This window comes from Trachurus trachurus (genome assembly GCF_905171665.1).
Source record: "Trachurus trachurus genome assembly, chromosome: 17".
Taxonomy (NCBI): Eukaryota; Metazoa; Chordata; class Actinopteri; order Carangiformes; family Carangidae; genus Trachurus; species Trachurus trachurus.
The window spans coordinates 4,797,980-4,823,545 of NC_139900.1; the positions used below are offsets into that span (position 1 = coordinate 4,797,980).

The 25,566-nt window shown below is 43.2% G+C and overlaps 1 protein-coding gene across 2 annotated transcripts in view; it reads left to right on the forward strand.

Moving 5' to 3' along the window:
• Positions 1–11,373: 11,373 nt before the first annotated feature.
• The window catches only part of myo10 (myosin X), a 142,814-nt gene continuing 128,621 nt past the window's right edge, over positions 11,374–25,566 (forward strand). For both annotated transcript variants that reach the window (XR_014596125.1, XM_083991977.1), the window contains exon 1: positions 11,374–11,512. Coding sequence is in view for 1 of the 2 variants with exons in the window: in XM_083991977.1 (XP_083848103.1) it covers positions 11,492–11,512 (21 nt within the window). In the remaining variant the exon portion in view is untranslated. The remainder of the gene's footprint in view (positions 11,513–25,566) is intronic.

Here is a 25,566-nt window from a genome sequence, read left to right on the forward strand (position 1 = left end):
ATAAATCACAATTATTCAGTTTCTGATAAAAGTTTCTCAACTTTTTTTGTTCATTCCTCTGTTTCAGTGGAGGATCAGCAGGAAGGAGCTCCACATAAGCGTTGTCACTCCTGTTTCCCTATGACAATAATAATAGAAATAATGACAATAATGACAAACTATATTTGTATAACACCTATATACTCATATTAAAGGTCCAGTGTGTAAAATGGGAGGAAAACTGTGACACCCAGCGTTCAGATTCTAGTTTGCAGTTTCGCTCACCCCTCCCGTCAGCAAAGGGACGGTGGCCTCCGAAGACCAAACAACTTGTTTACCAGGACTGAGAGGACTGGGAGTATTTCAGGAGCGATGAGGTGAAGATCTAAACCATTTTACCATATGTCTGCTGTTTCCTCCTCCTTCTTATTCTTCATTGGTTTATTTAAGAACGCGAAACTCTTGAAACCTGCTCTCTGATTGGCTGGATTTTCCATTCAGGCTGCTGTAGGCTACAAACATGGCGGCGCAAGATGGTGACGCTCTCTAAAGCAAGACTCTTGTTATATGTAGATATAAAAGAATAATTATAAGGCTACGAAAACCAAACACATTTTATTTTATAGCGATTATACACTTATACTAATATATTCATAGGTAGTATTCAGATTTTGCCAGTAAACCTTGATAATTATTACAGTACACGCTGGACCTTTAAAGGAACCGTTCACCCAAAATTCAAATTGCACTCATTATCTACTCACCCTCATGTGGACTAAGGGCTGGGAGAAGTTTCAGAGTCCTCCGTGGCTTCTCTGAGTTACAGGGGGTCTCGGCGTAGCAGTGCATGTCCATATAACGGTTGCAAATGGATACCAACTGTCTTCGTAACAAAAAGACACACCAAAAAACATCCAAATACCAGTACCAGTACTCCTCTTCCTGGTCCGTCCAAATTGGACGAACCAGGAAGAGGAGTACCGCTACAAACAAGCTTGAAATATAGACTTATTTAATTTTTTTTGTGACAATTTCGCATTTCAGGGCTTCAATACAAGACAGACATTACATACGAGCAGCATGGAGGTATTTGGATGTTTTTTGGTGTGTCTTTTTGTTACGAAGACAGTTGGTATCCATTTTCAACCGTTATATGGACATGCACTGCTACGCCGAGACCCCCTGTAACTCAGAGAAGCCACGGAGGACTCTGAAACTTTTCCCAGCCCCATAGTCCACATGAGGGTGAGTAGATAATGAGTTATAATGAAATTTGAATTTTGGGTGAGCTATCCCTTTAAGTAAGCCACTGAATTATTTCATCTCTGTCCTCGTCCTCCTCAGAGTCTCAAGTCTCAGACTCAGTGGGTTTGTTATCAACATCTCAGCGGTGGAGCAGCTAATCTCAGTCCCCTCCTCCTCTCCCTCTGCAGGAAGTTATGTGGGGATTATGGGGGGGTCAGTTTGTTCTGGAGGCTTCAGTGACCTCCTGTGATCCTGAGTCCTGTCCGGTCTCAGATGAACCCGCGGTCACTGAGCTGCTCGTCAGCTGCAGCCGCCACTGTTTGCTAACAACCGGTGCTAAACCTCACACCACTAAGCACGTTGGTCAGTTTAGAGAAAATAATCCTGGTGATGTCATCAGGTCATCTAGAGACACCTCTGGAAGTTCAGTCATGTCAAGTCCTCATCTCCTGAGCAACAGTCAGAGATGTGTTGTCTTTAAGTTGTATGAAGCTCAATAACAACTTGATGGAACTCCTTCACATTTATTTATTTGTCAAAAGTCAAAGATCTTCAGATTTAGTTCAAATGTTCAACTGGACTCAAAGACCAACAATTAGTCACAATGCAAACTAGAATCTGAACACTAGATGTCATGGTTTTTACCCCCTGTTTTACACACTGGACCTTTAAAGGGATAGTTCAACATTTTTGGCAAAAACTCCAAAACGCTCTGGTGGACAAGTTGTGACCTGCACATTCACCACGCTATGAGATAATAACACAACGTTACCAGAGAGAGTTGTTTTAGAGGTAAATACAGAGACTGCTTGATGAAAAACTGTCCCTGAAGGCAACGCACATCAGCAGTTTTACATGAATTTCCCTCTAAAACAACTCTGTCTGGTAACGTTGTGTTATTATCTCATAGCGTGGTGAATGTGCAGCTCACAACTTGTCCACCAGAGCGTTGTGGAGTTGTTGGATTGTGTGTTTGATGAGTTTGATGAGGGAAACCAAGAAATCCCATAATGAGCCTCCGTAGCGTAGCTCTGAGCAGCTCACGGCTCTGCTCCACCGTTCTAAAAACAGCTTGCACCGACAATTAAAGGTAACAAACCTACTGCTATAGCGACTATAGCGATTATGGCAATGGGCCAATTTGCCAAAATGTTGAACTATCCCTTTGATGTTACATTTTTGTCCTTTGTTTTGGTTGAATCTGTTCATTTATACGTACTTTATGTCCTCTTATGGCGACTAAAAGTTCTACCAATATTCCTGAATTTTAATCCTAATCAGAACTTTGCTGCAGGAACTTGATGCTCCGTCTGTTCCTAACCACGGAGAACACCCCACCTCTCCGTTCCAGTGCTGCTGCTGTTCCTCTGTTCCTCTGTTCCTCTGCGCGAGGGGTTAATAGTAAAGACCGGTCTCATCTGGCCCTGCCCAGACTCTGTGTGAGAGTTTGCTGCGTCATCATTTGTCGGTAAGTGGTTAAGATTAGCATTTAGCCGTCTGTAATCACAGGGAGTTGAAGACAAGCCCGACCACAAGTAATTATCAGACTTTCTCTCTTTTTCTTTTTCTTTCTGCCTCCCTCCTTCACAAATCCTTCAGAGGTTTTCAAGACTCTCGGAGGAGCTTGTGGACGGCCTGAGGGCCTGAGGGGAGGGTCGGTCCAGGTTTTCACAATGAGGTTTCAAGCGAGGATTATAAGGAGTACAGAGGTCAGAGCAGAGATCTTGTGGAGGTTCAGGGTCGTGATGTCACCATTATTGATATAATCTAAGGTCTGTCAAACAAACTAATCCATCATTACAAAGATATATGACTATTGCGAGGTTTTGCATTGAGATAATATTGGAACTCGATCTCAAATTCTGAACCAGTGAAATCATCAAAAATACCTAAATGTCATCATCTGGTCCGAGTGTTTACATGTTGGATCTGTGGTATCAGCATGGTGCCGGTCAGAAAAAGAAAATTCCCGGCCGTGTTATCGCACATCTTTAGGAGAAGTCCCCAAACAACCACAGGAAATGTTTGTCTTCCTCATCCTGTTTTGGGGTCATTTGGGTTTTTGGAGACGCCGGCGAAGAAGAATCAAATAAAATGGACACAGCTGACTCCTGTTGTCCTCAAGTCAGATCAGATTAGATCAGATCAGATTAGATCGGTTGAGCGATGATTGGATGAGTTATGGCTCTCAGTCTGTACTGGGATTTCTGCATTTCAGCTGTTGTTTATGAATATTGTGAGCTGATGTTCAATCTCTGACATGATGTACCTTAAAGGGTTAGTTTACCCAAAATTCAAATTTCACTCATTATCTCCTCCCCCTCATGTGGACTAAGGGCTGGGAGACGTTTCAGAGTCCTCCGTGGCTTCTCTGAGTTACAGGGGGTCTCGGCGTAGCAGTGCATGTCCATATAACGGTTGCAAATGGATACCAACTGTCTTCGTAACAAAAAGACACACCAAAAAACATCCAAATACCTCCATGCTGCTCGTATGTAATGTCCGTCTTGTATTGAAGCCCCGAAATGTGAAATTGTCCCGAAAAAAATTAAATGAGTCTATATTTCAACCTTGTTTTGTAGGGAAGCTTCTCGAAGCTCCTCTTCCCGGTTCGTCAAATTTGACGAACCGGGAAGAGGAGCTTCCGTTACAAACAAGCTTGAAAAATAAGACTTTTTAAAAAAATTTCGGGACAATTTCACATTTCGGGGCTTCAATACAAGACGGACATTACATACGAGCAGCATGGAGATATTTGGATGTTTTTTTGGTGTGTCTTTTTGTTACGAAGACAGTTGGTATCCATTTGCAACCGTTATATGGACATGCACTGCTACGCCGAGACCCCCTGTAACTCAGAGAAGCCACGGAGGACTCTGAAACTTCTCCCAGCCCTTAGTCCACATGAGGGTGAGTAGATAATGAGTGACATTTCAATTTTGGGTGAACTATCCCTTTAAGTATCAAAAATATAAAAACTACACAGGTCTCAGTGGAGGCCTAAAAACAGAAGGATGGGCCAAGACGAGACTGAACTGTCCCTCACCTGACCTCTACATAACTTAACTTAGTGTCTAATCATTTTCCCACCATTCCTAAAACTAAACAAAAGCAGTCCGTCCCTCACTTGACCTTAACTGACCTGTGAACAAACACCAAACAACCTCTAACCTGACCTTACTAAACCTCTAACTACCTTATTACTACAGCCTCAGGTAACTTTCCTAAAGCTTCCTAAACGGTTCTTCTTAGTGATGTTAGTTTCAGCCTCACCTCATGGTCTTCATCACATCAGCTGAAAAAAATGTCTTTAGAGAAATGATGGTCAAGATAAAACTAACCCATCAGGACCTTTTCTCATTTAATCTACTGTAATTGTCTTTTCTTGTCCTTTGCATGAGCACAGAATAACATCTGGTAGATTATAATGAAACGGTTTATTATGATTCTCAGGATCAGAAACTAATGTAAAAGACAAAATATCAAAAACAAACCAAGAACATCAGTTGATCTGCAAAGGTTTTCATCAGTGCTAGAAGTCAAACAACATTTACGACTCAGTATTTTAGCTCTTCAGCTGCCAATCATCTGTGGACTTTGGTGTCCAGTGTTAATGACCATTGGTTTCCATTCAGTTCAAATAGCTTGATTTATCTAAATCCATCACAGCAACAGTGTTTTTGCTACTGCTAAACAGCTACCCTTAGCATAGCATTAATAGCTTTTAAGAAGAAACATATGGAGTTGGGCATCAAACTTCTTTCCTTCAGAGCTGCGCTGAGCTCCAGATTGCGTTTTGCTTGTACTGAAGTTAGCATGCTAACCAGCTTGCATCAGGCTGTCGACCTCTTGGTAACTTCCCATGTTAGCCTACAGTGTTGTTGTGGTAAAAATGTAACTTGTAAAAACGTAGAAAATGAACATTAAAAAAAAATGTATATATATATACAATTTAACTTCTAAAAGCAAGAGTTGTGTTTGTGAAGTCAATCCGAGGAGCTAGGCCAATCAGGAGATTCGGGATAACTCCCGGTGGGTGGCTCACCTGTTGGGCCGGTGTTCTGGTCGGAAACAAAACAATTAACCTTGACAATCTTGATCTGCGATATAAAACTACACGTGACGTTTTACGTACTGGTACAGCTGTAACACCACAGCTCCGCTTCAGGATGGACATAAACCGAATAGACATTAACACCTGAGGGAAATAGCCTACACCCCTCCGAAATCGCTAAAGTGGTTCGGTCCATAAAAGACCAAACAGTGAGCTGAAACAGACCAAAACAGAGAGGAGCTGGAAGACGATTCGGCCAAATTCAATAAAAAACAGACATGTTTTCAGTTTTCCCAAACCACAAGGGTCGACCTGAGGTAAAGACAATGATGAAGCAAAACAGTAAAACTAAAAGTAGCCTGCTACCTCCTGTGTGTCCACTAACATCTGAACATCTCTTCATTAAATACTATTGTATCTCAACAAGCTTCCCAATCCCCAGCAGACCCAGAGGACCCAGACATGAGCCATGAGGACAGAGAGGACAGGTGGAGAAGACAACGGATATGTATGATTCAATAAACCATACACAGAAAACATAGAAATAAAAAATAGAAAAGAAAAATAACAACTAGTTTACACTGTAGATTTGAATGAAAGCAGGTCTATATGATCAATGTTGATGTCATTAAATCAGTTTTCATTTGTACAGCACATTTCACACATGTGCTGCATATTAAACAAAACTGAAATGATTACATAAGTTAAAGTTGAACATTGCTGAAAGTCGGCTTCACTCTGTCACTGCTGTGAAGCGTGAGTTTTCGTGAGCGTGCTGAAACATGCAGAGGTTACCTAACAGCTCAGTGTTTCTCTCCAGCTCCACACCTCGCTGTCAGCTCACACACATCCCTGACAGGAGGGGTCAGGACTAAAAGTGGAGCTGCTGCATGTGTTCATATTTATGTAAAGGTGCAGTCCAGCTCATACCTCACACACCAGATCCACTCTGACCCTGACTGAGGAATCCTCCGGGGCTTAAAGACCACGGCCGAGGCTGATGAGTCTTACTTAACCTCCGTCAGCGGGCCGGGGGTCAGAGGTCAGAGGTCAGCGAGGTGACATAGTCCAGACAGGTGACCTGTGGACGGTCTTAGGGCGGAGGAGAGAAACAACACTTTGTATCGTGAACATCCATCATCAACAGACGTTTCAGATGATTTACAGGTCGTAACTCATCATCACACTCATCTGGGCCGTCAGTCAGATCATATAAGCAGCTGCTTCAAAGTCTGTCATTGTCATTGATCCAGATCTTTTTCTGACTGCACATCACTGAAGATGCATGCTCTTTTTTGATCGATTGCCATTGCACTATTTTATATTTTAAATTTACTATACCAAACTTTCATTTTCAATATTCTTCTTTTTCTTCTTTTATTTTTCTTGTGTCCTATTCATGTTATGCAAATGACCAAAGGTACATAAGAATTTCACTGTAATTACTTGTAATTATATATGACAATAAAGTAAACTTAACTTAACTGAACTCAACTCAGTCTCAGTGTTGGCCATTGTGGCCTTCTTACGGTTGTATATTGTCCCAATGTAGTTATATTAAAGGGATAGTTCAACATTTTTGGCAAATTGGCCCATTGCCATAATCGCTATAGTCATCATAGCAGTAGGTTCGTTACCTTTAACAACTCAAAAACGCTGTTGTGGACAAGTTGTGAGCTGCACATTCACCACGCTATGAGATAATAACGGAACGTTATGAGACGGAGTTGTTTTAGAGGGAAATACATGCAAAACCGCTGATGCGCGTTGCGTTCAGGGACAGTTTTTCAGCAAGCAGACTCTGTATTTACCCTGTATTTACCATGTTCCATTATTATCTCATAGCATGGTGAATGTGCAGGTCACAATTTGTCCACGAAAGCCTTTGGAGTTTTGGGATTTTGTATTTGAAGAGTTTGATGAGGGAAACCAAGAAATCCCATGAGCCTCCGTAGCGTAGCTCTGAGCAGCTCACGGCTCTGCTCCACCGTTCTAAAAATAGCTTGCACCGACAATTAAAGGTAATGAACCTACTGCTATGACTATAGGGATTATGGCAAGGCAAGGCAAGGCAAGGCAAGGCAATTTTATTTGTATAGCCCGTTTTTACAAACAGTTTGTCTCAAAGGGCTTTACATCCCATCATAACAACATCCTCTGTCCTTAGACCCTCACATCGACTGAGGAAAAACTCCATGGAAAACCCTTTTAACAGGGAAAAACAGGAGAAACCTCAGGGTGAGCAACAGAGGAGGGATCCCTCACCCAGGACGGACAGACGTGCAATAGATGTTGTTACAGACAAGAAAACAGTTTACAGTTTGTCACAGAATGTGCGGAATATGGAAATGTTAGCAGGGGTTGATGAAGGCAGTCTCTGGTGAGGGGAGGGGGGGGGGCAGGGAGAGCTGGTCAGCTCGATGGGAGGACTGGGTGGTAGACTGGACCATGGGAAGGGAGGGGAGGCCGGTCTAACAGCAGGGGAAGGGGTGGGAGGGGGGCGATGCAGGCGGCGGCTGGTGCAGAGAGATGGAGCTCCGGTGGATCTGCGGAAACACAGAGAGAGTGCGAGACACCAAGGCCAAACTACAAAGTACAACAGAAAATGACAGTTCAAAAATATACTGAGGAGAGGAGAGGAGAGGAGAGGAGAGGAGAGGAGAGGAGAGGAGGAGAGGAGAGGAGAGGAGAGGAGAGGAGAGGAGAGGAGAGGAGAGGAGGAGAGGGGAGGAGAGGAGAGGAGAGGAGAGGAGAGGAGAGGAGAGGAGAGGAGAGGAGAGGAGAGGAGAGGAGGGGAGAGGAGGAGAGAGGAGGAGAGAGGAGGAGAGGAGAGGGCTCTGTGTATCCAGATGTGTCCCCAGCAGTCTAAGCCTATAGCAGCGTAGCTATAAAATGGTTCAGAGCTACCTGAACCAGCCCTAACTAAAAGCCCTGTCATAAAGGAAGGTCTTAAGTCTAGACTTAAATAGCTAAACTGGCAATGGGCCAGTTTGCCAAAATGTTGAACTATCCCTTTAACTGTGGTTTGTCCTTTGTTCGTTCTATTGTTGTTGACTTTTCTTTTCTTTTTTTGTCTGTTTGTGTTTGTTTTTTCTTTATTGTTGAGGACATGTTTGTTTGATGAGTTCATGTTTGTCTGTATGTTTGGACCCCCTCGAAAACCAGATGATACATGATCTCAAGGGGTTTATCCAAAATAAAGACATATACATGGCTACATAGACTGGTTCCTAATTGTAGTTTATTTATCAGACAGTAAACGACATAGTCTGTCTGGTTTACATCTCAATCTCATCAGAGACCTCCAACTTCCAAGAGGTGGGACCAACGGATGTAGATCAAAATGCAACTGGACGGATCTCCAACCAATCAGAGTGATGATGGACAACATGTCGACAGATATGGTTGCAGTTCTGGCGTTTAAGGAGTTCTACTGGTTCTGCAGAGAAAGTTGGAGCGGCTTCTACAAATCCAACGACAGCTGCTCTTCAGTTGCCGCCATGTTGCATCATGTCAACCAAAGCTGCTAGACGTCACTTCTCTGTTGTCATGGTGTTAGTGATGGCTTCTCCAGTTCTTGGGGAGTTGGAAGTTGCTTCAACAGCTTCTGTAGGTTCCTCAAAGCAAAGGCCCTGCCCTTGTCCTCTATGGATCAGAGTCGGCTCAGTGTTCAACAATATAGCTTCACTTTTCCCAGGATGTGAAAATATCTGTCAGTTCAGCCACACAGAGAACTGGCTGCTCAGCTTTCTATCATCCATCCATCCATCTCCACCTCCTCATGACCGACTCAGACTCAGGCTCGAGCTGCTGAGAGTCAAAGGGTTTTTATTAAAAATAGACAGAAGAACATGTGGTTTTGGTGTTGCACAAGTTCAAACCAGGCCCAGAGCGCCTGAGTATAAAGGCTTCACTGTGAACCCATGGAGATCATCTGCTGCTCCGCACAGACCGCACAAACCTCACAAACCTCCTGTGTCTCAGAGTCTTCAGTCCACCGCTGGTTCTGGTCCTGGTCCTGGTGTGTGATGTGGATCAGGAGGTGTCATGTTAGCTGCTCTCCTGTCAGTCAGCAGCAGGGGGCGCTAAATCCCAAATAAAAACAATCACATGTATGTGGCAGCCGTGCAGGACCGGCCGGGGTCAGAGGTCATTCTGTAAGTTAAGAGTAAGTTAAAGTAAATCTGATAAATAAAACAAAGTGACACACAGCTGTGAATGTTAAAGTCTGGTTCTGTTAAAAGTAGACTTCCTCCTGCCCACTGTCACCAGATGCATCATGGGAACTGTTGGTTTTCTCCCCATGCTGTTATAAAATGTTGTTCTATGTTTTATCTAACTTCATTTATTTCTCATGCACTTTTTATTCCTAAAAACATGGAGAAACTTGATTTTGAGTTTCAGGTGACAGTATTAAGAAATATCCAAAATCCCCTCTGTAAAAACTTCTGACTCGAATATGTCAACAAAATAAAACAAGAATTTTAAAAGTGTTTTTATCCATTGTTCAGATTTCTGCATGCAAATTAGCGCATATTTCTTTAGTCATTGCCTCATTTACATATTTAAACATACAATTTGACAAAACTTGTAATGCAAAAAATATTTGTCTCAATGTAAGTGGTAAACTTGGGAAGTTTCATGGAGAAATTTGTTAGTTTAAACTTTTACCTTATTCAACTGTAGTGTCTCAGCTTACACTGCAAAAACTCTAAATCTTACCAAGAATATTTGTCTTATTTCTAGTCAAAAATGTAATTTCTAGTCAAAACAAATCTCATTATACTTAAAATAAGACTCATCACATTCAAAAGTAGCTTGTTTTTAGACACTTTTTACTTCTTTTAAGCAGATTTTCACTTGAAATAAGTAGAAAAATCTGATAGTGGAGCAAGTTTTTCTTTCTTATTACAAGCACAAAAAACTTGCTTTCACTGGCAGATTTTTCTACTTATTTTAAGTGAAAATTAGTTTCAAACAAATTAAAATGATCTAAAAACAAGTTCATTTTTAGGTAATGAGTCTTATTTTAAGTGAAAAGAGTTGAGTTTTGACAAGAAATCAGACAAATATTCCTGGAAAGATTTTGAGTTTTTGCAGTGTAAATCTTGAATTCTCTTTTTCTTTCTCGTCTTCACTGCAAAAACTCAAAATCTTACCAAGAATATTTGTCTTATTTCAAGTCAAAAATGTCAATTCTAGTCAAAACAAATCTCATTATACTAAAAATAAGACTCATCACATTAAAAAGTAGCTTGTTTTTAGACACTTTTTACTTCTTTCAAGCAGATTTTCACTTGAAATAAGTAGAAAAATCTGACAGTGGAGCAAGTTTTTCTTTCTTATTAGGCTACAAGCACAAAAAAAAACTTGCTTTCACTGGCAGATTTTTCTACTTATTTCAAGTGAAAATTAGTTTGAAACAAGTGAAAATGATCTAAAAACAAGTTATTTTTTAGGTGATGAGTCTTATTTTAAGTGAAAAGAGTTTTTGCAGTGTAAATCTTTAATTCTCTCTTTCTTTTTCTTTTCTCTTCCATCAGCTCAGCTCCTCCTCACCTGCGGACTGTCTGTCAGCAGGAGGAGTCCGAGAGACGGCGGCGGGAGGAGGAGGAGGAGGTGCTGGAGCTGCAGCGGAGGTGGAGCTTCAGGATTATTGTCCTGAGTGACTGACTGACTGAGACAGAGAGAGACAGAGAGACAGAGTCTCCAAAGTTTCGCCGGCCTGTGACTTCTCTCCGGTGTGTAGTTGTGTAGTTGTTGTTGTGTTGTTGCAGCGACCACAAATACACACTCTAACACACACACACACGGTGCCGCTCAGAGAGAGAGAGAGCAGAGAGGAGGTGGAGGAGCTGCAGCACCAGGACCAGGACCAGGACCAGACCACCGAGCCTCCTCCGGTTTGAAGCCGGGTCTCGGCGTCTGAATCCCGGCGAGACAAAGCGTCGCTCCGCCGCTGGAGCCGCTGGAGCCGCTGGAACCGAGCCTGCACACCAGACTCAGGGAGAAAGGAGGAGGAGGAGTAAGAGGAAGACCATGGAGTGAAAACTGCTGAAGTAGCTGCTGCGTGTCTGTTTTTTTGTTTTTTTTCTCTTTCTAACTTGTGGAACTTGGATTGAAAAAGTCTCAACACATGAGTGGGATCGAGCGGCCGCGCGGTTTGCACACAGTCGATCCCCGGGGATTAAAGTAACCAGGAGGAGGAGGAGGATGGATAACTTCTTCACTGAGGTAAGAAGAGGCAGAAAGAGTTGTCCTGAAGCTGCTGCTGCACCAACACACACACCAACACACACACACACACACACAGTCCTGAGCTGACCCACTCAGCACCAACTCCTGTTAAAGTTATTATAGGAGCCTAGAATAAAAAACACAGCAGGACTGAAACAGGACGGTGCTTCAATGGGAGTGAAGGTGTCGTTAAGTTTCCTAATTGGTGACACACACACACACACACACACACACACACACACACACACACACACACACACACACACACACTGAGCCCTAGGTGTAGTGGAGTCTCAGACTGGGGGGGGGTTGGACCAGCTCCCAGTGGATCTGTGGTATTTCCTCTTTTCTCGTTTCCTCCAAGAAGAAGGAGAAAAAGGAGGAGGAGGAGGTAGAGAGCTATTAATAGCAGTCTGAACCTGCAGCCCAGTGTGTGTGTGTCTCTGTGTGTGTGTGTGTGTGTGTGTGGTTGTGACTGTCCAGCCTCCTGTTGGATGGATGTTCTGGTTCTGGTTCTCGTCTTGGTCCCGGTCTCCTTGTGTGTTTTGAAAGCTGCTTTAGGCTACTTGGTTATAATAATAATAATATAATAATCATCATCATCATCATCATCATCATGATAATGACAGAGGCTGCGTTCATGTGCAACAATCATCTCATTAAGATTGTGGTGGGAAACATTCAGAACGCTGAGCTGCAGTTTTCCACCAACTTTATATTTATCTTCAGATGATCAGTCGTTATGAGACAGGAAAATATCCTCTCATCTGTTTCTGTTGTGATTGTTGCTTTTATATTTTTATTTTTTATACTTTTTTTTTTACATACATACATATTATATTTTACCCTGCTAGCACAAAGCACTTATCACTTTATCCATACGCATACTCATATTGTTGTTGCTGTAGCTACAACTGAGTGTCGGCACTGATGCCTTAGCTACTGTTATTGTCTGTCTTGTTTCTACGTGTGGTTGCACTTTAAGATTCAGCTTTTCATCTCGTTGTGCCGTTGTGCCTTAAATAAATTCAGATTCTAATTCTGATTCTAAAAACGTCTTTTAAAGAGAGAAGAGACAGTTGAAACACCTCAGTCCTCATTCGACAGGTGTGTGTGTGTGTGTGTGTGTGTGTGTGTGTGTCAGGTGGAGGAAGAGGGTGATGATGACGTGCGGTTGTTGTAAATCTGTCTGTGACTCATCAACACTCGTTGCGGTCGATGTACGACACCATTGTTGCCACGCCTCTCTATCTATCTACCTGTGTGTGTGTGTGTGATGACGTCAGCCAGGTAACGGCTGCAGCACTGAGTCATTACAGTGAGTGTGTGAGAGTTCTGCTTCCTGCTCCTCAGGCTTCCTGCTCTCTCATTGGTGCTTTTTAAACCACTCCAGCGAAGGAGAAGGAGAAGGAGAGGTCAAAGGTCGACGGAGCTCAGAGGAAAACAAACTCTTCCTCTCTCTCTGTCTCTCTGCAGCAGAAGTTGTTTCAGTCTCATGACGACGAGATGAGAGTTCGGTACATCTGGCAGAGAGGGGGGGGGGGTTGGAGGAGGGGTTGGTGGGTATTAGTGAGTGCCAGCAGCAGCAGCAGCAGCAGCCGTGCACAATAGTCTCAGATATCGTCCTCCTGGCTGCTTTTCTATCTGCTGGCTAATCGCAGCTGAAACAAAGAGCCCAGTCTTTAAGGGAAAAGGCCAGTGGATGAGGAAGTGGAGCAGCAGCTTCCAGAGGCCGGAGCGACGCTGAGCAGGAGGAATGTTGGAGGGGAGAGGGGGGGTGAGGGGGGTGGGGAAACCGGAGCGTTTCATATTTACAGTGAGGAGTGGACACGCTGACAAAGATGCTCTGTTGATGATGAAAAGGCCACCGGACCTTCAGCCGCCCCTTTTATTGTGAAAAACCAGTCATTTCACTGTTAAAACTCACAAAGCATCATGGGAACTTCTTCAATTTAGATCTTATTTAAGATTTTGAAGCCCAAAATGTTTTTTTTTTTATTATTAAAGGGATAATTCAACATTTTGGCAAATTGGCTCATTGCCATAATCTCTATAGTCATAGCAGTAGGTTCGTTAACTTTATTTGTCGGTGTTAGCTCTGAGCAGCTCACGGCTCTGCTCCGCCGTTCTAAAAATAGCTTACACCAACAATTAAAGGTAACGAACCTAGTACTGCTATGACTATAGGGATTATGGCAATGGGCCAATTTGCCAAAATGTTGAACTATCCCTTTAAATTTTAAGGCAAAGGCAAGGCAATTTTATTTGTATAGCCCATTTTTACAAACAGTTTGTCTCAAAGGGCTTCACGTGGCATCACAACAACATCCTCTGTCCTTAGACCCTCACATCCACTGAGGAAAAACTCCATGGAAAACCCTTTTAACAGGGAAAAATCTGAGAAACCTCAGGGTGAGCAACAGAGGAGGGATCCCTCACTCAGGACGGGCAGACTTATGTTTATTCTTTTAAAAAAAGTCATGAAAACCAATTTTATAGCATAATTTAATCCCAAATTCCTGTAACTTTTCACTTTTTAAAAAAGTTTTTCCTTAAGTTTCAAGTAAAAGATCAACGTTTGAAACTTACATTTTGAATTTCAGTCCCTTTATTATTTAAAAACATGCATTAAGAACTGCATTATTGGTGTTTAAAGAATAATTGATTTGGTTTTAATCTGACGTTTTCATCAGTTTGACTCCAGTACAGATGTTCCTCATCCAGATGTTTTGGTGATCTTGTGGTTTTCTTCGTGCTCAGGTTCAAGAGTTTGTAGCTTCAGTGGAAGTTTCAGCAGCAGTTCCCAGGGATTCATGAGCAATAATTGACCTAATGAGTGTTGAGCGACTGTGGAAGCAGCAGATTGAGTTTCAGGCGTCACAACAACAGTTTAACAGAGGAAGGTGTTATTTTCAGCAGCAGAGGAGGAGAAACCCTCCGTGGTGGTGGTGCTACGTGCTACCTGAGTGTTACCGTGGAGACGGGACACTGTGGATGTGTCGGTGGTGACAGTCACACAGGAGTTTTTTCTCCTCTAATTACTGAGCAGCAGCCAAAACAGTGGAGCAGCCGGGGAGAGTCCAGCTGCTATAAATAGAGTCCGAGTCTGAGAGCTCAGAGCAGCGTCTCAGCTCCATGTCCTTCTCTTCAGCTGAATGAGTCACTTTCTGTTTCAGTCTGAAGCTGCAGAGACTCTGGATGTGAACGGCTGCAACATGTAGCGGCCGACCAATCAGCTGACAGACACCAGACGTTTGTTTTATGGCTTTTTCTCATGTTATTTATTTAAAATGATCCTACAGAATCAAAATACAGCTGCAACAATTAATAAAGTAATCAAACAATAATCAATTAACAAATTAATCGTCAACTATTTTGATCATCTAATAATCAGTTTGAGTCGTTTTTGAAGAAAAAAAGTCAAAATTCTCTCATTTCAGCTTCTTAAAGGGGCAACGAGGATTTTTTTTTTTGTTCTAAAAGAGTCTCATATTAATGTGGATGAATCTACGTTACCACTTGTAAATGGGTCCATTTTCAATAAATATATCGTTTTGTCTTTATTTTATTTTTATTTTGATATTATTAGTGGTCGGCTCGCCCAGCATTTCCTACTTTCGGTTTCACGGACGCTGTTTATGGTCGGAACTACGACGGTATCTGATCGTTTTCGAACCTCCGACTTTCATTCTTGATCAATGAAAACATTCTTAAATACATTCTTAAGTAAATGTTTTCGCTTTTGTCCATCTTGCGTTGGTCCAAGAATTTCACCGTGCGCGCGGAGGCTCATGGGAAATGTAGTGTGAAAACACTTTGCTTTCCAAAACTCCTCGTTGTCCCTTTAAATGTGAATATTTCTGGTTTCTTTGTTCCTTTATGACAATAAACTGAGTCTCTCTTTGGTTTGTGGACAAAACAAGACATTTGAGGACGTCGTCTTGTGGTTTGAGAAACACTAACTAACATTTTTCAACATTTTTAACATTTTATTGACCAAACAACTAATCGATTAATAGTTTAAATAATCAACAGATTAATCGATAATGATGAAAATAATCATTAGTTGCAGCCCTACATCAAAACCTCCAGTCTGTAGTTCTGTTTATAAGCACATTGATGTGATATGGTATCATGCTGGTTTGTCCCAGGTTTCAGTCGACACCCTGAAGGCAGCAGCAGCAGCAGCAGCAGCAGGAGAGAGTGATCCTGGTCGACGGGCTCCTCTGATTGGCCGGTTTCTAGTTTGTTCTAACCAGTGGATCAGTTAATGCTTTGAGGCAGCAGTGTGTTCTGAAGGTGGAGTGTGTGTATGGTGTGTGTGTGTGTAGGTGTGTGTGTAGTGTGTGTGTGTGTGTGTGTATGGTGTGTGTGTTGACACAGCCTTCAGACGGTTACAGGGTTTGTTTTTATTTGAACTGCTGCTGGTGGGCGTGGCTCAAGCCCAGCTCCACCTGTCAGCCAATCAGACGGCAGTGCTGCCTCAGGTGTGTGTGTGTGTGTGTGGAGGTTTATGGACACACACAACACACACACATGTAGCTTCTGTTGAGCTGATGAGCTCACTGCAAAAACTCAAACTCTTACCAAGAATATTTGTCTTATCTCTAGTCAAAACAAATCTCATTCTACTTAAAATAAGACTCAACACATTAAAAGTAGCTTGTTTTTAGACACTTTTTACTTCTTTCAAGCAGATTTTCACTTGAAATCATCTGATAGTGGAGCAAGTTTTTCTTTCTTATTACAAGCGCAAAAAAAAAACTTGCTTTCACTGGCAGATTTTTCTACTTATTTCATGTGAAAATTAGTTTGAAACAAGTGAAAATGATCTAAAAACAAGTACATTTTTAGGTGATGAGTCTTATTTTAAGTGGAAAGAGATTAGTTTTGACCAGAAATGAGACATTTTGACAAGAAAGAAGACAAATATTCTTGGAAAGATTTTGAGTTTTTACAGTGCTTTTATGTTTCTGAACAAACGATGCAGAGTTTGATTCTTCTCCTTCGGTGCGTCCTCTCTGTGTTGCTTGGTTACCTTGTCAGTGTGTTAGTGGATCTGCATGTTGCTGCTGAACTGATAGGATCAGTTTTATCTCTTGTTCCGTCCACGGTGACGGTGGAGTGGAGTGACCGAAGCAGGAAGTGCTCGGTCGCCGTCGCTCCCATGGAAACACAAACGTGGACATTTGCATAGAATTGGGATCAAATCTCTGTGATCGGCATGAACACTGTGGGGCACTCAGATTTACAGGATGAAGCCTCTCATCACAGCTTTAAAGGGATAGTTTGGCAAATTGGCCCATTGCCATAATCCCTATAGTCATAGCAGTAGGTTCGTTACCTTTATTTTTAGATCGGCGGAGCAGAGCCGTGAGCTGCTCAGAGCTACGCTACGGAGGCTCATGGGATTTCTTGGTTCAAACTCATCAAATACACAATCCAACAGCTCCAAGTTGTTTAAATTAGTTGTTTTCGAGGATTTTAGTGAACAGAAAGCAAGCCATGTCTGTCTGTTCTGATGATACAAGTGGGAGCTGGGAAAGTAGAAATAGATTAAAAAAGGCAAAGATTAGGAGAAACTGTTGGTCTTTGTTCACTTCCCAGATGTTGTAGTGGAGAGCAGGAGGAGCTGAGCATCGTCTCGGTGGCTCGGAGGGCTCTGCAGGTTTTCAGAGGAGGGAGCCGTGTGATTTAATCTGTCCAACATGAGCCCGGATCCCTCGCTGGCTCGCTCTCGTTAACCTGAACGCTGCTGCAGAGCCTCAGAGTCTCTGCTCCTCCCATGAGCCTCTGCTGCCTGCGTTTCTCATTAGAGCCATAAAAAGTAAAAAGGGGCCAATCATGGACGTTAATAGACTCCCCACAACAAACAGAGTCCATGCTCCCTCCCTCCCTCCCTCCTCTTGTTCTGCAGCTGAAACCCGACACCTGTGGAGCCGCTCGAAGGAATTTAAACAGCCAGCGAATTTGTCTTTTTGTTTCCCTGCCGACCGATCCTTCTGGTCGTCCTCTCTGGACAACTGTGTCGGACGTCCCAGCTGGATTCCTGCTCAGTCTGCAGCTTCTTGGTATGAGGTCACCTTGACCAAGCGACCAATCAATGGGAGGCGGAGGAATCTCAAGAGGCAAAACAACCGTCATGATGTGTCTCATCACCAGATCCAGGGATGAGGACGAAAGAACTTCTAAACACCAGCTCCACTTCCTTTTCCTGCAGCTTTCAACCAAATGCCATGACTTTCCTCAGAGGCCGCGTCTCTGGACCAAACACAAACTGAATGAATGACACACAAAGATCATTGTTTGTTTGTTTGTTTATTTATTTTCACATACCAAAGTTAAAAAAGATATAACATATAAAATCCAAAACAATGTGAAGGGGAATGCCAAAAAACCCTCCAGGGGCTTGTAGGGTGGCATTCTCCGACTACAGTTCTCAGCTAATGAGCATAGCTACATTTGTGAGGTACAAAAGTCGTTCATACATAATAAATACGAACATGGTTTAACATGATTTAACATTGTACAATGCAATACAAAAAGCTTGATAAGCATATGATAAGAAATATAAAATCTGGCTGATTTTGACCCAATTTTTGTCCTTGGTCGGAAGGAGGGAAATCTATATTTTATGGCTCTTAATATTATCCTATGAGATGATCCTATGTTGTGACGTGTGTTAAGAGTCAAAAAAACCCAGACAATCTGCTCGGAAAACGGTCGGGACTGACAATCGTAAATAAGACTTGAAGACTTCAACTTCAACTTCCACAACTTTATTTGTCTCTAACGGGGCGATTCATTTGCAGAAGTGGGGAGCATAAAACAACATACCAACACAACACAGGTCCGCGCAGCAGTATTTGTCCATATAATGGTTGTCAATGGATACCAACTTTATTCGTCCAAAAAGACACACCAAAAAACATCCAAATACCTCCATGCTGCTCGTCTGTAATGTCCGTCTTGTATTGAAGCCCCGACATGAGAAATTGTTCTGAAAAAAATTAAATAAGTCTATATTTTAAGCTTGTTTGTTGCGGAAGCTCCCCGTGTCTCGGTTCACTGCTCTTCCTGATTTGCACTGACCGGCGGAACAATTTCTCATGTCGGAGCTTCAATGCAAGAGGGACCTTACATACGAGCAGCATGGAGGTATTTGGATGTTTTTTGGTGTGTCTTTTTGGACGAAGAAAGTTGGTATCCATTGACAATGGACAAATTCTGCTGCGCGGACCCCCCCCCCCCCCCCCCCCCCCCCCCCCCCCCCCCCCCCCCCCCCCCCCCCCCCCCGTAAATCAGAGAAGGAACGGAGGACTTTGAAAATTCTCACAGCTCTAAGTCGACATGAGGGTGAGTAGATAATGAGTTGAAATTTGAATTTTGGGTGAACTATCCCTTTAATGAAATTTCCCTCAGTTAGAAGTAAAAGCGGCGTCTTACAGCGTCTGGCCTGCCTTGGTTTTTCACTTCCTGCTCCAGACTCTCATATTGTATGTGTATATGTAGCCGGTGTCTCATTTCTCACGTCATTTTAATGTGGTGTGAAAACAGAGCTGCTGCTGAAGCACCGAGACAGTCTGGACCGCAGCCAGGGCCGCCTGCACTCACTCCGTCTAAAACTGGTTTGGCTGCTGTCACACCGGCTGCATGCGGGGCAGAGGGGCAACTGTGACTGTGGGAAATCAAACAAGGTCTTGGGTGGGGAGGGGGACGGGGGGCAGGGGGGCAGGGCTGCAGCTCCAGACAGGAAACCTCTTTATTTTTATTTCCTGCTTCGCCTGCAGTCGTGAGCTCGTTCCAAACGTTTCTCGTCATAATTTGCTGGTTTTTAATGAGCGGCGGAGCGGAGCTGGACTCTTCACATCCGTCCATGCGTTTTGCATCAAGTGCCCTTGAGCAGCTCATTGCATTCATACGCTCTGTATTTGAACTCCCTACGTTTCTGACTTCAAATTCACTGTGATAATTAATAGTTTAATGTCCTTTTTTAAGAATAAAGAAGAGTTCAAGAGTAGTGAAGTGAAGTACACTGCAAAACTCATTTGTCTTATTTCTTGTCAAAATGTCTCATTTCTAGTCAAAACGAATCTCTTTCCACTTAAAATAAGACTCATCACCTATAAATTTACTTGTTTTTAGATCATTTTCACTTGTTTCAAACAAATTTTCACTTGAAATAAGTAGAAAAATCTGCCAATGAAAGCAAGTTTTTTGTGCTCGTCATAAGAAAGAAAAACTTGCTCCACTGTCAGATTTTTCAACCTATTTCAAGTAAAAAATATGCTTGAAAGAAGTAAAAAGTGTCTAAAAACAAACTACTTTTTACATGTGACGAGTCTTATTTTAAGTACAATGAGATTTGTTTTGACTAAAAATGACATTTTGACTAGAAATAAGACAAATATTCTTGGTAAGATTTTGAGTTTTTGCAGTGATAGAAGGCCTCAGCCAATCAGGTCGGAGGTTTTCACCACTCAGTGCTTCTGTTTTGGACTTCCTGCTCGTCTAGTTTCCAGATTCAGAGAAATATATCTGTTGCAGACTTGTAGACGTTTTCATTTTCAAGATGAGCTGCCTCAGTGATGATGTCAGCATCCATATCAGATCTCTGCTCATCCCACCACGCCTGAAAACACCGCTCACATGACCGCTCGCCGTCAACAAGCTGATGTAAACAGGAAGTACTCTGCAGTTGGTTATCCATCCGACGCTCTTTGTCTCTGTCGGTCCAGTTGAAAACACCAACACACAATACACTCTCCAACTACCAACTCGTAAACGAAGCACGGATGATGCATTGTGGGGTTAAACTCTACTGGTTTGGATGAAGCTGCAGGCTCCAACATGGCCGACCGACCCCGCGTCTTCCTTCCTGTGCGACCGGATCGTTGTCGTTCACATAGCGATGGATTAGCTCCTTTTAGAGATAAGGTGTCGGTGTCTTCAGATCGTCCTCCAGCTCTGTCCACATCTGCGTCTGCTCTCAGTTGTAGGTTAATCCATGATTTAGAAGATTCCTCAACAGCAGCCGAGCCCAACACACACACACACACACACACACTCTGAGGGTCAGGATTAAAAGTGTCTTTGGTTTTCTTTTTGAATTTCATAAAAGGTTTATTGGTACACTCTTAGAAATAAAAGTGTTAGTAGAACCATATATGGTTCTTCGGCTTGTCCTCATAGGAGAACCCTTTTTGTCTCCTGGTAGAACCTTTTATAAAGGTTCGCTGGATCAAAATGGTTCTTACTGGAACCCTTAGTGTTACCAAGAACCCTTGAAAAAGGGTTTTTCAGAAGCAAATGGTTCCAGGTAGGCAAGGCAGGCAATTTTATTTGTATAGCCCATTTTTTACAAACAGTTTGTCTGAAAGGGCTTCACATAGCATCACATGGCCCTTCTAGAAGAGTGTATTGCTTTAACCTGTTTCAGATGCAGTTTTATTTTCTTACTCACACTCAATTTTGGCCGTTTGTCTAAAATGAAAAGTAGGCCTACACCAGCCATAGATTTAAGAACTGCATTTTTCTTCCTCATTTATAGGAATAAAACAATAATTGGCCAGTTGAAGAGCTGACAGTTGTATAAATAGGAAAAACAGACTCAGTTTGATAAAGCAGCACCTGTGTGTTTGATGAAACATCAGGTTTTATGAAGTTGTGGAGCCTGAAGGAGAAACACAGCGTGACTAAAACAGTGGAGAGCTCAGAAAAAGAAAAGCATGTGACGTTGTGTGTGTGTGTAGAAAATGGATCATAGAGAGTCTGATGATCAAAGCTCAAAGGGAGTTGTTGTTGTTGAAGAAGCGTCAGTCCACTCTGGAAATATGATAAACCCTGTGATGGTTCAGTTGAAACCTCTCAGATGTTCAGACCTGCAGCTTCAGCAGGAACTGTAGATCATCTGTCTTCACTTTCTCTTCCTCCGTCAATAAATCTGAGTCTTCTTCACCGTTTCATCACCTTCCTCTCTCCTCCTTTTCTGGCCTTTTCTACAAAGTCTGGTCTTCCTGTCCGTCCGTCGGCTCCAAACATTCCTCCAGGTCCGCGGCCACTTCCCATCCCTTCACACGTGGACTCGGTCAGGACTCTGTAATCTCATCTCCTCGTTAACAGCTGGCTATGAACGGCATGTTTGGACAAAATGTGACACTGTCCTCCTGGAAAAACACACAGGTCTGTGTCTGTGCTGCAGCTTATTATGACCCATAGGTGAGTTTTGTCACTAGGCGACACCTAGTGGTCGTAGAGATCATGACAGGAGCGAAGTAAAAAGCATAGTGACGTCGTTTTAATAGTAGGGATAGTTCAACATTTTGGCAAATTGTCCCATAATCCCTATAGTCATAGCAGTAGGTTCGTTACCTTTAATTGTCGGTGCAAGCTATTTTTAGAACGGTGGAGCAGAGCCGTGAGCTGCTCAGAGCTACGCTACGGAGGCTCATGGGATTTCTTGGTTTCCCTCATCAAACTCATCAAATACACAATCCAACAACTCCACAACGCTCTGGTGGACAAGTTGTGACCTGCACATTCACCACGCTATGAGATAATAACACAACGTTACCAGACAGAGTTGTTTTAGAGGGAAATACAGAGACTGCTTGATGAAAAACTGTCCCTGAAGGCAACGCGCATCAGCGGTTTTGCATGAATTTCCCTCTAAAACAACTCTGTCTGGTAACGTTGTGTTATTATCTCATAGCGTGGTGAATGTGCAGGTCACAACTTGTCCACCAGAGCGTTGTGGAGTTGTTGGATTGTGTATTTGATGAGTTTGATGAGGGAAACCAAGAAATCCCATGCCTCCGCCTCTGTCCCTGAAGGCAACGTGCATCAGCTGTTTTGCATGAATTTACCTCTGAGCAGCTCACGGCTCTGCTCCGCCGTTCTAAAAATAGCTTGCACCGACAATTAAAGGTAACGAACCTACTGCTATGACTATAGGGATTATGGCAATGGACGGACGGACGGACGGATGTAGCAGTTTACATGTTTATATTACCCATGACAACTGTTGTTATTATCAAATTGTTGAGGAAATGCTCCATTGAACTCAAATCACAATGTTTTTCCTGAACCCAACTATGCCACAAGTGCTGTTTTGGTAGTTTCATAACCGTGACAACCAAGGTCCAGGCCAGGACCTCTGACGGTGTTGGGATGTTACTTCAGGAGACGATGCTAAGGGTCGTATCAGAGGGTTGAAAACAATCAACTGTTTGGATGATCGGGTTGGAAAATTCAGTTTCTGTAAGTTGAGAAAGTCAGTCAGTCTTTGTTGTAGTTTTTGACTTGAGCCGGAGTCGGTCTTTGAATGTTCAGGTGTTGACAAAGGTACGCAGTTTGTCTGGCTGTAGACGCAGCTCGTCTCCCAGCCTCTCAGCGACCTCCCTGTCGTTGTGTAATAAAGCAGAAACACCATTAAGATGATGACAAAAGCCGTCAGTCCTGCTGCTGTAGGCGACGTGTCTGCAGAGTCGACCTGACCTCTCATGCAGCAGCGTGCACCGAGTCCATAGGTCATTTCTTGGTGATATGGTTTTTAATCTGAGACGTTCTCCTGACACTAATCCCTCAGCGTCCTGCTGCGTCGGCGTTCCCCACCGCTGGAGGAACGCTCAATTAAAACCAGGACTTGGAAGTTCCTGGGTCCGAGTCCGACCCTGGTTGATTTATCTCCACTGATGAGGACGGATCGGTGTTGGGACTCTGGTTGGACAGTTGTTGAGTTGTAATTTATTGGGCGCAAGACAGGAGGATACCTGAGGGCAGTTAAAGCTTGTCCCAGAAGAAGCATTGGACACACACCTGTCCCACAAAACTGAACACACCTGGCTGTAAAACTGCTGTAAAACTGAATGTAGACACCTGCAGGGAAAAAGGAAGGAAGCCGTCTGTCTTTTCCCCACAGAGCAGCAGAAGACGGTTCCTTTAAGGTCCAACATGTGTCTGAAGACGATGAAATGGTTCATTACATCCTCACTTCACTTCCTGTTCAGCTCTGGATGGTTGGTCTGCACATGTCTCTGCATCCTGAACCAGACTGACTCCAGACCTGTGTTTTAAGATCTGAATAACTTAAAGGGATAGTTCAACATTTTGGCAAATTGGCCCATTGCCATAATCCCTATAGTCATAGCAGTAGGTTCGTTACCTTTAATTGTCGGTGCAAGCTATTTTTAGAACGGCGGAGCAGAGCCGTGAGCTGCTCAGAGCTACGCTACGGAGGCTCATTATGGGATTTCTTGGTGTCCCTCATCAAACTCATCAAATACACAATCCAACAACTCCACAACGCTCTGGTGGACAAGTTGTGACCTGCACATTCACCACGCTATGAGATAATAACACAACGTTACCACACAGAGTTGTTTTGGAGGTAAATTCATGCAAAACCGCTGATGTGCGTTGCCTTCAGGGACAGTTTTTCAGCAAGCAGACTCTGTATTTACCTCTAAAACAACTCTGTCTGGTAATGTTCTGTTATTATCTCATAGCGTGGTGAATGTGCAGGTCACAACTTGTCCACGAAAGCGTTTTGGAGTTGTTGGATTGTGTATTTGATGAGTTTGATGAGGGAAACCAAGAAATCCCATGAGCCTCCTCTGTAGCGTAGCTCTGAGCAGCTCGCGGCTCTGCTCCGCCGTTCTAAAAATAGCTTGCACCAACAAATAAAGTTAACGAACCTACTGCTATGACTATAGGGATTATGGCAATGGGCCAATTTGCCAAAATGTTGAACTATCCCTTTAAGACGTTCTGGGTGTTTCAGTCCTTCCCCCAACCACCTCCACTTTTGAACTTGGGGACGTCTTTGTCCAGTAAGTCCTTTACATGTCTGGAACCAACAGTCATATAGGACTTATTTATCTGCCACTACTTTTGAGATCTTCTGGATCTTCTGGATCTTCTGGATCTGCTCTGTGAGGTTTGTTAATGTCACAGCTCTGTTTCTGATCAGATCTGCAAGAGGAAAGTAGGAGGAGAGAGGTTATCTGATCCTGGATCTGTGTTGACAGCAGCTTCCTGGAAACCCCCCCGTCCACACAAACACACACACAACATAAGGCAAGACACAACCCGGGAAAAAAACCAAAACATGCATTTGCACTAATTGGCTCTTTCTCATGCGATCCAGTTACCTTGTTGGGAGAGTGCAGGTCTATCAGACTGTCTGTGCTCCGGCTGTTAGAGGGAGATAGAAAGTCGGGTCATTAAAGGGATAGTTCAACATTTTGGAAAAATGGCCAACAACTCCAAAACGCTCTGGTGGACAAGTAACGTTTTGTTATTATCTCATAGCGTGGTGAATGTGCAGGTCACAACTTGTCCACCAGAGCGTTGTGGAGTTGTTGGATTGTGTATTTGATGAGTTTGATGAGGGAAACCAAGAAATCCCATGAGCCTCCGTAGCGTAGCTCTGAGCAGCTCACGGCTCTGCTCCGCCGTTCTAAAAATAGCTTGCACCGACAATTAAAGGTAACAAACCTACTGCTATAACTATAGGGATTATGGCAATGGGCCAATTTGCCCAAAATGTTGAACTATCCCTTTAAGGATCTGGATCGATCAGTCCATCGCTGCTCTTCAAGACTTCAAGGTCTCTGAGAGTTATTATTATTACAGTGTCTCTGCATGTTTATATTCTGTTGTGTCTTTGGTTAAAGTGAAGCAACAGTCTGAGTTCCAACTGAGGAATTTCACTTTCAGTAATAGTTTGGTATTTTTCCATCTGATGTTTAACCACCACTCAGTCCTTCACATACCTTTATGAGTGACTAATGAGGACAAACGTCATCGTTCAAGTGCCACAGAGTTTATGTTATTTCGAAAAACTGGATTGTTTCCCCCCCGGTGAGTAAGACGTTAGCGCCGTCGTGTCCTTTATCAGAAAGTGAGCAGTGGGATCAACCAACAGCTCTGCTTCAGTGGCTCTGAACAAAAAGCTCCAGTGAATGAGCAGCAGCTCTTTGTAAAGAGAGAAAGATGTTCATCTGCCTGTCACGCCCACCACCGAACGCCTCCTTCTCCCAATGAAGTCC